Source organism: Talpa europaea (assembly GCF_964194135.1).
Source record: "Talpa europaea genome assembly, chromosome: 12".
NCBI lineage: Eukaryota > Metazoa > Chordata > Mammalia > Eulipotyphla > Talpidae > Talpa > Talpa europaea.
Genome location: NC_140079.1, coordinates 66,164,234 through 66,176,858, shown reverse-complemented (window position 1 = coordinate 66,176,858; position 12,625 = coordinate 66,164,234). Strand labels below are relative to the sequence as shown.

The 12,625-nt window shown below is 44.0% G+C and overlaps 1 protein-coding gene across 1 annotated transcript in view; it reads left to right on the top strand.

Annotated features, from left to right (window-relative positions):
* Nucleotides 1–10,602, top strand: part of SH2D1B (SH2 domain containing 1B) — a gene marked incomplete at its 3' end in the record, with an annotated part of 28,451 nt that extends 17,849 nt beyond the window's left edge. The window contains exons 2-4 of the mRNA XM_084250079.1: nt 4,445–4,508; nt 7,824–7,989; nt 10,454–10,602. Coding sequence (XP_084106205.1) covers nt 4,445–4,508; nt 7,824–7,989; nt 10,454–10,602 — 379 coding nt within the window. The remainder of the gene's footprint in view (nt 1–4,444; nt 4,509–7,823; nt 7,990–10,453) is intronic.
* Nucleotides 10,603–12,625: the final 2,023 nt, after the last annotated feature.

The following is a 12,625-nucleotide window of genomic DNA, read 5'->3' as shown; positions in this document are numbered from 1 at the left end:
TCTCTGTTTTGGTTAATGTCTTTTTTTGTTGTACAGAAGCTTTTCAGTTTGATGTAATCCCAGGTGTTCATCTTTTCCTTGACTTTCTTTGCTTTGGGTGATGTGTCTTTAAACATATTATTGTGATGTATGTCTTGTAGTGTTTTACCTATATTTTCTTCTTTAACCCAAATGCTCAAAAATAGATGACTCAATCAAGAAGATGTGGCATTATACACAATGGAACATTATTCAGCAATCAAAAAAGATAAACTCATGCCATTCACAGCAATGTGGATGGAACTAGAAGGAATCATGCTCAGTGAAATAAGCCAGAAGGAAAAAGAAAAATATCAGATGGTTTCACTTATAGCAGGAATATAGGGGAAGCAAATAAGACATTGGTGTAAAAAAATAATAACAGCACAAAAGACAACAAAGCAATAATGGGCAATTATAAATCAGAGACATACTGCAGAGGTGGAGGAGGGAGGAGCACAGGGGACTGAAGTTGTTATAGGGCAGCCCCGATACAAAACGGGGTGCCTGACTGTGGGTCCTCACCCGCGTTCTTGAAAGGACTTATCAATGCTCTACTGCAGGCACACGCGAAAGGTTAATAAAAGGTTTATTTACAAGGGAAGGGGAAATGAGGAAATGTACAGCTCAGGGAGAAAAGTGGGAGACAAAGTTTTAAATGAGTCCTACCTGATCTGCCGATCTGGAATCCCAAATGGCACTCCGAGAGCTGGCTGCAAGCCAGGAGCCGTGAAGCCAGGAGGCGAGCGATCGCGAGCCCCCCAAGACCCACGTGTTTGGTTTTTATACCCAACCTGGCTGCTTAACTCCACCCTCAGGTCCCAGCCACCTTCCCTTTGGTGATGATGGAATTTGTCTTTCCCAATGTCTTGATGGCTTTAGTCCAGAGTGGGAGTGGAGTCCACAAAGCCTGTATGGGATTAGCTCAGGACACTATTTCCCCCTAACAAAGTGATGGTACACGGGTGTATTGGTGAAAGAAACTCTTAGGGCTACACCTGAGGGGGTGGAGGAAGCAAATATTGTTTAAAAATGAACAATGATGTAAAAAAAAATATTAAAAAATTGATTACCAAAAAATAATAAAAAATAAAATAAAATATACTATAATCAACATGTGAATTGAAATTCCTGGAGATTTAGGCAGGAGTAATATCCAAGATAGTGATAGTAAACTAGAAGCTAAAATCTGGAGAGATGAGTGGCAATTACCCAAGGATCAAGAAATGTCACCAATAGTGAAGAGCAGTAGGTGGTAGAATGTGATGATGTTAAACTCACTCTGAGAGCAAGGAGAACACTGACTTCATCTGCAGGCCCTTTAGAGAGAGAAAATGGGAGGAAGAAGCGAGGAAGTATTGTCCCCAGCAGAGCCAGGTTTTCTTCAGAGCAAGAAGGTGATTGGGATGATCAGAGAATAGACTGATCATCTAGAGGATTAGAGAATAGTTTGGCTGAATGGTAGGACTAGAGTTCAAGCAAGCCCAGGGGAAGGTTTTCAAGGAATTGGGGAAGAGACACAACCATACGGACTCTTGCAGGATTAGAAAGCAGGAGAAAAAGATTATCTGCGAGACTGGGGATTCTGGAATGACTGATACATAGGGTAAATGGCAAGATGAGATTTGTCCATTGGATTCCAGGCAGAGAGAGTGGAAGCAGGACTCTGAATACTTGGGGGTTATGGAGGACTCCTTTGTTACTAGTAGAGAGTAGGGGAGATGACTGAGGGGAAGCATGGTCATTTTGCATATCTTCAGTGTAAAAGCATACTGATATATCATGTTTCTTTTGAATGTTTAAAGTGACATTACATGGCCTCCCTGGTGACACAAGGGGTTAAGACACAACCTATGAAGCTATCTGCAATCACTGCAGCATGAGTTCGGATCTCCTGCCAGGAAGCTGACCCACATGGCGCAACAGACCTCTCCTGACTCTCCTGCTGCTCCCCTCAGCAGTCTATTTCAGTAAATCTGTCTGTTCTGTTCCCCACTCTGTCTCTGCTGAATTCTCTCACCCCCACCCCCACACCTCTGGCCTGTACCCCAGTTCTTGTATGCATAAATAAATCTTTTTTTTCAAAGTGACATTACAAAATAACAATTAGAACAGGGCGTATTAAAACTTAAGTTTTTATGTTTACCCAATAATATAGACTCTGATCTCACTGTTCTGTAATCTCTGATAGCATTTTTGGATAAACATTCCAAAACAAATGAATATAGTCATCATAAGTTCATAAAATGATTTCTTATCAAGTATTGTTGTAATGTGCCCTGTTATTTAAAATATTTTGTAAAGAATAAGCCATATTGAGAATTGCTCATCCTTAAAACTTGAAGCATAAGACTTATGGAATAATGGACATAGAACCTCCATTTGTTTTATTCTTTCATGGTTCCCTAGTGAAGATTTTCTTAGGTTGATAATATGACCTAAGTGTATACAACCTATTAAATTGTACATTACCTAATTACAAATAAAGTCATGTATTTAAGAATTTAACATAGACTAGATGACAATTTGCTGTCAAAAAACTATGTGATCAACCAAATGCAATATATGGACCTTGTTTAGATTCGATTTTTAACAATTCTTTGAAAATACTTTTTTTTTTTTAAAGATTTATTCATGCATACAAGAACCTGGGGTACAGGCCAGATGTGTGGGAGGGTGAGAGGATTCACCAGAGTCAGAGCAGGGAACAGAACAGAGAGATTGACCGAAACACATTGCTGAGGGGAGCAGCGGGTGAGGCAGGAGAGGACCGCCAAGCCATGTGGGACTCTCACTGGCTGGCCAGGATGGAACCGGCGCTGCAGAGGCTGTGGATAGCTCACAGCGCTGTGCCCAACCACCTGCGCCACCAGGGGAGGCCCTGAAAAGATATTTTTTAAAAAGATATATTTATGCATTCAAGAACTGGAGTACAGGGCCCTCCCCGGTGGTGCAGCGGGTTGAGCACTGTGCTGTGAAGCTGTCCACAGCCTCTGCAGTGAGGGTTCGATTCCCGGTCGGCCAGGGAGATTCCCACATGGCATGGCGGACCTCTCCTGTCTCGCCCGCTGCTCCCCTCAGCAGTGTATTTCAGTTGTCTGCCTGTTCTGCTCCCTGCTCTGTCTATGGTGAGTCCTCTCACCCTCCCATGCCTCTCGCCTGTACCCCAGCTCTTGTATAAACAATAAATAAATCTTAAAAAAAAAAACACTGGGGTACAGGCCAGAGGTTGGGGGCGGGGGTGAAAGGATTCACCAGAGACTGAGTAGGGTGCAGAACAGATTGGATCTACTGAAATACACTACTGAGTGTAGCAGTGGGGCACACAGGAGAGGTCTGCTGCACCATATGGGTAGCTCCCCAGCCAGCCAGGGATGGAGCTGGTGCTGTAGTGGCTGCCAATAGCTTGATCACACTGTCTTTAACCCCTGCACCACTGGGGAGACCCTAAAAAGACATTTTGTAACCTCCTCCCAGACCATTTGATACTAGAACTTGTCACATGTGGACAGAACTCAAGAAAACTTTTTGCTTGCAATGTGATTGGCAGGGGGTGGGGGGGGGGCAAGGAGGGATAGTAGTGTCTTACTCTGGCCCCAGTAAACTCCACAAAAAGGGCTGGGATTAGAAGTCAAATACCAAAGCCCCCAGACAATGACAGTGAATTCTTCCCTATCTTAAAAATCTTAAGTAGTTAGTCATCTGACTTCCTAATCAGAGCAGCCATCTGATTCTTCGACAGGGGTGTGAAGTGGGGGGAGGCTGAGTCAATCAGACAGCTTGAATTTCTTATCAGTATCTTTGGCTTTCATCTTTTACATTTTAAATTTAATTTCTGTTGAACAGTTGATAGAGACGCTGGATTTATGCATTTTTCTCCTGGAAAGTTATTCTAAAGTGATAGTGCATCTTTCAATCTTGCAGTTGATATGGTAATTAATATATAGCATGCTTTGGAAAATGCTAGATTGGGTCTGTTACCTAAATTCTAGTTGGATTAGTCAATGGCACCTGTTCCAACACACACTTCCTTGGATAAAATGCCCAATATATTCTGTTTTACACTTACTATCTTTAATGATGTCAAGGGCACTTCATTTAACAAACAATATAGGAATGGCTCAAGGGTGTTTTGTGTGTTGTATCAACTTAGAGCTAAGTAAAAACAACTAACAGGATTAGTACCAGGCATGGACTTTAAATTGTCTCTCTTTATCCTCTTTGCTAGAGCCCAGACTTCCACCATCAGAGTAAGGGCCCCTTTTCAAAACTTCTCTCTCTTCCAAATTCCCGCAGATGAGAAGGCTTTAAATGGTCACTTTCATTTTTGGATACAAGAGTGACAAAAGCATGACAAATTATAATGATGGCTCTTCAATGTATTTGCATGTAAGGATATTATTTTCACACCATCTTCTTTCCACAGGTTTAAAAAATTTGTCTACACATATCGAATCTTCAAAGAGAAGAATGGATATTACAACATACAGGTGAGAGCACACACACACTCCCGCAGCAACAAACTGTTGAGGGAGGAGAACCTGGGATCATCTCCAGAACCCGAGACATGACTTTGTGGAGGTATTTGAAAAGGGGAGCACTGTGAAGAGTTAGTATTGGAGCAACAGTTAACCTTGAGTAACTCTGTTATTCAAAAGTACAGAGATGAAACTTACGTAAGAGACCAGGAAAAAGACTAATCAATACAAAGTAAAAATCAAAATAACAAGCAACTATAAACCAGAGACACACTATGGGGGAGGTGGGGGAGGAAGGACTAGAGTCAAAATAAGGGGGGGGTGCAATTGTATGGGGACTATAACCATAATGAAAATGCATACATTGTGCAAAGATGAAAAATGATGTAAGAATTATATAACATAAAATATTAAAAAAAATAAAATGTGCAAAAGAAAAAAAAAGTGCAGAGATGCAGAACCCTGGATCCCCTAGGTGAAATGCACCAATATAGACTCCCCAGAAGACTAAATAATGACCAGGATGGAGGTGGGAAGGGAAAATGGATGAGAATGTTTAGTAAGCCAAGTGGGCACCACAGTTATAGGAAAATAGATTGAGAGAGCAGCAGTCAACTGGCAGTTTTGGGGTTTCTTTAAATTTCTGGTTTACTGAGAGCTAAGAAGACAACTTCCTTTTTGCTATTTTGTATTTACTTCTCTGGCATAGGAAGTAGAGTATAATAAATGCAATTAAATTGTTAATTACCAACAGAGAATTCTGAAATAATCTTTCTGCAACACTCACATATAAGGCTAAGGCAGAGTTTTTACTGCAAGATTTCTCAGAATCTTCAATATGCTAATGTTTATTAGTACTATCTGAAATTAGACTATACAGTGATCTTCATTTCATGTATGCACAGGCACATAAAATTTTTCATTTGCTATCAAGGACATTACTGAGGTAATGACAAAACATGAATAAAGTGCATAGATTAGTCAATAGTAAAACATCAAGATTAACTTCTTCATTTAAACATTGTGGTCTGGATATGTAAGTTCCCTGCTTTTTAGAAAACACTGAAGTATTTAGGGCTCAAAACTTACGAACACAACTTACTCTGAAAAAAAATTTTAAATAATATATATGTATATATTTTAGAAAGGAAGAGAATGAAAAGCAACTATGATAAAATGCTAACATTTGGGATGTGAATGAAAAATGTATATGGAAGTTAAAAAAAATCTTTGCAACTTTTCAAGTCTGAAATGACTTCAAAATAAAATTCTTTCTTAAAAAAACCAAGTTATTTTAAAATATTTATTTCTTGGTTGTACATACTTTGGGAAATCCTGCGTAATTTCCTATACTCTGTTTTGTCTCTTGTCTGGACGAAGCAGAGAGGCAACCAAATCAGTTATAACTCAGACCCAGGGGAATTTCACCGAGAAGCCTCCGTGCTGGCACTCAGAGGCCTGGAATGGATCATGCCTTGAGTTGACGTGACTTTGATGGCCTTATGTGGGACCTCCCTGCAACAGACTTCAAAGTCAGCCTGCATCTCTCTTACAGAGGTTAACCACACAGCAAGTTAGAGAACTTGCTGTTCCCCACCCCTTTCTGTAGTCTAACACAATTACCATATGCAAACCACAGTGATCATCAAGAAAACCAAATACATAAAAGCAAAGGAAGCAAACTTTGTTGTAAAATTATTTCTGTAAGGTTAAAGACAAATACCGGATGGTGTCACTTAATATGTGGAAGGAATATAGAGAAACCAGACAATGGATCAGAGATAGTCAAATTCAAAAGCTAAACCTTGAAAACTGTCTGTAAAACTGAGGCATCTGGAGAGGTTGGAGGGGGCCAGTGGCGAGAACAAAATGGGGAGGAGTATCATGGAAGATGGTGGTAGACATGGGTGCTTTGGTGATGGGTGTGCTAAGGTAATAGCACCTGAAGGGGGGAACCCTATATGTCCAAAATACAAACAACAATATAAACCAATGTTAGCTTAAAAAAATAAAGCTGTTTTTAAAGCTGGTAAACAGAAGACTGTTTACCATTTACCTAAGTCACATTGCCATTCCTATTCAATTTGCTGAAATTTTCTGTCTTTTCATCATGTATGTAAATTGCATATTTTGCATTCCCATGAGAAGTTTACCTGTTCCCCCCTATGATAGCAAAGCCTGCTGGCAAAGCAGTCTAAAACAAGCCCTTTTTTCCACTATAACTTTTATATATATTTTTTCTTTTTATTTATGTATACATATTTTTAAAGATTTATTTATTTATACAAGCACTGGGTACAGTCAGAAGCGCAGGAGGGTGAGAGAATTCACCAGAGCGGGGAACAGAACAGTGGGGAACAGAACAGGCAGACTGATGAAATACACTGCTCAGGGGAGCAGGGGCGCGGCAGGAGAGGTCGGCTTGCATTGTGGGACCCTCACTGGTGGCCAGGGATCAAACCAGCGCTGCAGAGGCTGCGGGCAGCTTCGCAGCCCAGCGCTCAACTGCTGCGCCACCAGGGGAGGCCTTATTTATATATTTTTTACATCGTTCATTTTTTTTATTTTAAAGATTTATTTATTTTTATACAAGAACCGGGGTATAGGCCAGATGCGCAGGAGGGTGAGGATTCACCAGAGACAGAGCAGGGAACAGAATAGGCAGACTGACGAAATACACTGCTGAGGGGAGCAGCGGGGAGACAGGAGAGGTCTGCCCAGCCATGTGGGATTCTCGCCAGCTGGCGGGAATCATACCTGCACTGCAGAGGCTGCGGACAGCTTCACAGTGCAGCGTTCAATGGCCTGTGCCACCAGGGAGGCCCACATCGTTCAATTTTAAACAATGTTTGCTTCCACCTCCTCAGATATAGTCCCCATAGAATTTCCTTCACCAATGCACCCGTGCACCATTACCTCAGTCCCCTGTGCTCCTCCCTCCCTTCCTCTGATCCCTCTCCCTCCTCCTCCCCTGCAGGATGCCTCTGGTTTATATTTGTCTGCTGAACCCACTTTTTAAAGGAGTACCTCCACAACTAGTTATGAGAACATCCAGAGGCAGGGGGCTCACTCAATGCTGCAGGCTGAGGCGGGGCTGTGCAGCCCTCCAAGTGTGAGTCCTCCACCCCAGCAGCTCAAGGCAGAGGTCTGTCTTAAAAAATGAGCATTTCCGCACATTTTAATCCATGTGAGCTCTTAAACATAAACTGTGGCCACTTGTTTTCAGTTTGCCAGGTCGCAGGCAGCCTTGAAAACCACTGTTGTAAGAAGTGTCACATTTCACACAACTGCAGGCGAGTGAGTGATCTCCTTCTTGTTTTCTTGCAGACTGCAGAAGGTGCCAAAAAACAGACCTTTTCAAGCCTAAAGGAATTGGTCTCCCGATATGAAAAACCAAATCAAGGGCTGGTGGTACACCTTTTAAAGCCAGTAAAAAGAAGCAGTCCCTGCCTGAGATGGAGACGCTCGAAATTAGATTTGGAAGAGACATATGGTAAAAATCCTCATGCAAGGGGTATCGGAAAGGAATCCCCACCCCACCTCCCCCATTGTCCCACTTTGTAGAATCAATACAGATACACGCCCTTTCCTATGATGTGAGCTCTAAGATGTGCCATCATAGTCGACACATGCATGCTCAGTCTTGCTGGGAAGTGGTGTCCTGAGTTCCTGGAGGTGCCCAGCTTTGGGGCTTTCTGTGTCTGGACAGTCAGAAGACAGGGGTGTCCTGGGGGGTTCTGCGAGAACTGACTTCAAACTCATGCTGTGACCTTGCACAAACCACTCAGGTGTGGGACCAGATGGAAAAACAGGCAGAATTTTCATTTTATTTCTGAGTTTTATTTATTTGCCAATTGTTATACAACTATATCATTTTGGGATGACTTCATTCTTTATATGTGCACATGCTTCACTCACCTTCCACCAAAGCTCCACCAATACCTGATCCCCTTCCCTCCCTTATCTGCTTCTCCCTCCCCCCACCCCATCTAGTCACTAGCACATGTACAGAGTCAAAGGATTATTTTTGTTGTTTTTTAGGCAGAACTTTCAAATGAGAGCACTGCTTCAATCCCTTCCCAAGACTCATCCTGTTATACTTTGCTCAAGATTTGTGAAGCATTCATTAGGGGGACAAGTCAGACATTTGTATATTATTAGTTATAATTCATGAAGTAGTGCTAGGAGACAAAGTATTTCAGATATACCCCTAAAGGTATTAAGACATGGTAGAAAAATGAGAGACTCTTGGTGCATTTGAGGTCCTGTGCTGGGTGAGCTCTCTTAAATCACATTCCAAGCAGCTGCTCTTGATTACCTATGGCACTGCCCCCTTGAAACCTGTTTTCAGAAAAGAATCTAGTTTATACCAGCTACCATGTAATTTGAACTTAACTAAGACTTCCTGGGCTATTTCTCACTTAACCCTTTTCCTCATGGTGGAATGTACGGTTCTCGTCCCGGTTAAAGAGACTTTGGCTGCCAGCAGGCAGGTGATGGTGATGGGAGATGGGCTGGCTGGAGAGAAAGGCAGACAGTCAAGTCTGGAAAGCCTGCAATGCCCCTGCCCCCCAACCCTCCTCCTTTGCCATTCACCCTGCCCCTCTCCCTCCCTATAAAGGGAACCATGGGTTGGTTTGTGTGTATATATATATATATTTTAAAGATTTTGTTTGTTTATTTATTTATACAAGCATCAGGTACAGTCAGAAGTGTGGGAGGGTGAGAGAATTCACCAGAGCCAGAGCAGGGAACAGAACAGGCAGACTGACGAAGTACACTGCTGAGGGGAGCAGTGGGCGGCAGGAAAGGTCTGTGCGCCATGTGGGACCCTCGCCGGTGGCCAGGGATTGAACCGGAGCTGCAGAGGCTGCAGGCAGCTTCGCAGCCCAGCGCTCAACTGCTGCGCCACCAGGGGAGGCCATTTTATATATATATATATATATATTTTAAAGATTTATTTATTTATGCATACAAGAACTGGGGAACAGTCCAGAGGTGCACGGGAGGCGGGTGGTATGAGAGGATTCACCAGAGACAGAGTGGGGAGCAGAACAGGCGGATTGACTGAAATACACTGCTGAGGGGAACAGCGAGCAAGTCAGGATAGGTCTGCTGCTGGCAGGCTTGGGCATGGGGGGTGGGGGTCAAAATTGTGCTGCAGTGACTGGCAATAGCTTGATAGCACTGTCTTTAACCCCTGCGCCACCAGGGAGGCCCAAGGAAGCAGGGTTTATAGTGATTAAAAGAAAACCCACTCCTCTGCCATTATTTCTGTCCCCTTCTCTGCCAGCCACGGACATTTGCTCCCATGGAAACGCAAAGCCATGTCCTATCGGCTCAGTTCAGGCACAGACCCATAGACATTTACCACCAGAACTTACAGGAAAGAAATGTGTAAAAGCAGCGGAGCTAGACCCCAGGAATGTCCCTATGCTGCAGCCCTCAGGCAAACCCAGAGAGTTGCTGGTGCTGTGGGCTGGCTGGGTGGTGACGGTACCTGCCTCATCAATAATAAGATCACAAATCCCAAAAGTAAAACCCTTTTGAGCTCCTCCTCAAGACATGGGTTTGACCACACAGACTTTCCATGCTTGGTCCATCTTGGCAGGGTGAGTACCCCACTCCTCAGCCACCAAAGGAGGTATATCCTCCTGGGGAGCTCCTTCAGCTCCTCCTGAAGCTCTTCCCTTCAGCTCCTCAGAAGCAGCTTCGGCTGTTCTGAACAGTTGTTTTCACTCTGAGGGAGGCACAGGTTTTTTCCTGATCAGCAGAGGCAGGTGGAGCTGAAACTCTGGTGCTTATAGACACCCCCGTTTTGCCAGGATGGCCCCCTGTGGTGCCCTGGAAGATGTCCCTTTGATGAGGCAAGGCCTTCTTCCCCTTGAGTGGGGTTGGCCAACACAACTCCTGAGAGGTGAACCTCACAACTGCTCTGTCTTCTGCTTTTTCTCCAGATAAGAAGGGTGAGGATTATGAGAACTGCAGCAGCAATTACGTGAACAGTAACACTGTCTATGGGCACAGCGGCAGCGAGAGTGTCTACTCGAACAGCGGCGGTGAAGATGTGTACAGTGGCAACGATTATGTGCATGTCTTGCCTTGAAGATGAGAAAATGTGGGGTGACAGTTCTCACAACATCCCCACTTCTTCCGTGGGTGTCGTCTGGATGCCGAACTCTACGGGACAATTCAGATTCTCGTAGACTGGGTGATCGAGACACTGTCCCCCAGCCTCTGAGAGAAATCCCTCCCCATGTCCCTGTTCCAGGCTCCCACCATGAGCAGCTCCAAAACCACTTTCCCCTCTTTTTCTTCTGTTTTGGAATGAGGCAACTTGAACCTATTCTCCTCGACTTGTTCAGGGTTCTCCCACTATGTCGTGGTTGGCATCTTCCTTCCTGCCAGGTAATCAGAAGAGAGCACAGTTGGCTTCAACTCAGCAACCTGAACTTCCGTCCTGTGACCTTGGCAGTTTGGACACACCTCTTCCCTTCCAGGTCTCCATTTCTTCACCCACAAAACAAGTTTCTGGGCGGGGTGATTTAGTCTCTGCTGAGTCTGGCTGTGTCGGGTGGAGTGAGGGAGTCCTGGAGTGCTGGAGATGTACGCACGAGCAGCAAGGGATCTGAGTTCCAGCCCCCAAGGCTCAACACATTCTCTGCATCTGCCTGGACTGCTTGGCCTGGGTGGGGAGCTCTGACTCCCCATCCATCCTCCACCCTCCAGCCTGGGCCATTTGCCTTCTAGCTCTTCTTACTAATTTTGATTTTCCTGCCCAACTTTTCCCTGTTCACACTCTCCCTGATTTTGCCTAAATTTCATTTATGCACCGAGCACTTCAGCAGCACGCTGTGGTTCTGCAGTGATGTAAGTGGGGATTCTATAGATATTCTTCCATGTGTGCTTCCTGTTCTCAGCTAGGTTCTGGGTATGCCACCAACGCTTGTTTGGAGAGTCTTTCTTCCACAGTCGTAAAAATGTATGAGCCACAGAGCTGTGATCAGTTCAGAGAAGTGACTGACTACAAGCACATTCCTGATCCGCTTCTTGCAATAGTTGTAAGTTCTGCTAGTTCAAAAGATAAATTAACATCATCGAGGAATGTACCAATTCTATGTCCGTCCTCTTCCCCAACTTCACAGCATAGCGATTCATCTCTCCCCACTGGCTTTATCTTCTAATGTTATTAGAGAGAGGAACTCTACATTTCCAGATGACATGAAACAGACAATGTAGAGACAAAGTGTGAGCCTTGTGAGTTCTCGGGCCACACCAATCCATGGCTATGACCAAGCAGAGAAATGAAATGAAGCCACATTCAGAGTGCTGAGGAAGCACTTGGCTGGTGCAACAAAGGACGCCTAAGCAAGCCAGCTCCATTGGGGGGGCGGGGGGGGGGGTGGACCCACGTCATTAATCCTCTCTTCATGGCTAAAAAACAATGTCTAGTTCTAATACTTACTGCAATCCTTGGCACTGAAAACATATGCCTGTGCCTATTTCTGGAATAAATCAATATATAAAAGGTGGTCACTCATTCTGCATGGCAGAGATTTGAGTTTTATAGATTTTGAAATCCAGTAGGACCAAGCAATTAGTTCAAGGTCTTCCCATTATAACCTCACACAGAGGTGGCTTCTTTTCTGAGCACCATGCACAGTGACTTGCATGCTGCCTGGTCCTCAGTGGGTCTCAACAGTGCTCAGACAAGTAAGCCACATTGAATAGCAGACAATGATGTTATGCTATGAATCCTTGAACAGGCCGTGTGAAGAACAGCAGAAAGATCTGGGTATGTTGGACTGAAGGAAGACAAAGTACAACAGTCATTTCAAGCATTTCAAATGCTCTTCCATGAAAGAAGGTATAGAGTCACTGGGTACAAAGCCAGACTGTGGAAGGAACTCACACCAATATGTGTTTATAACAGGGTAGCATTAGCCAAGTGTAAGAAAGCAATCTGAGCCCATTAGAGATATTGTACTCTCTGCCCTGTGTTTGGACTTCCTTGCCATAGTTCAAGGGTGATGTTTTCCAAGGATCTGGAAGATGGGAGAGAAGATGAAATTCTTCCTCCCCTGTGAAGAAATCAGACTCCCTGAATGCTAAAGTGTCTCCAGTTCAAG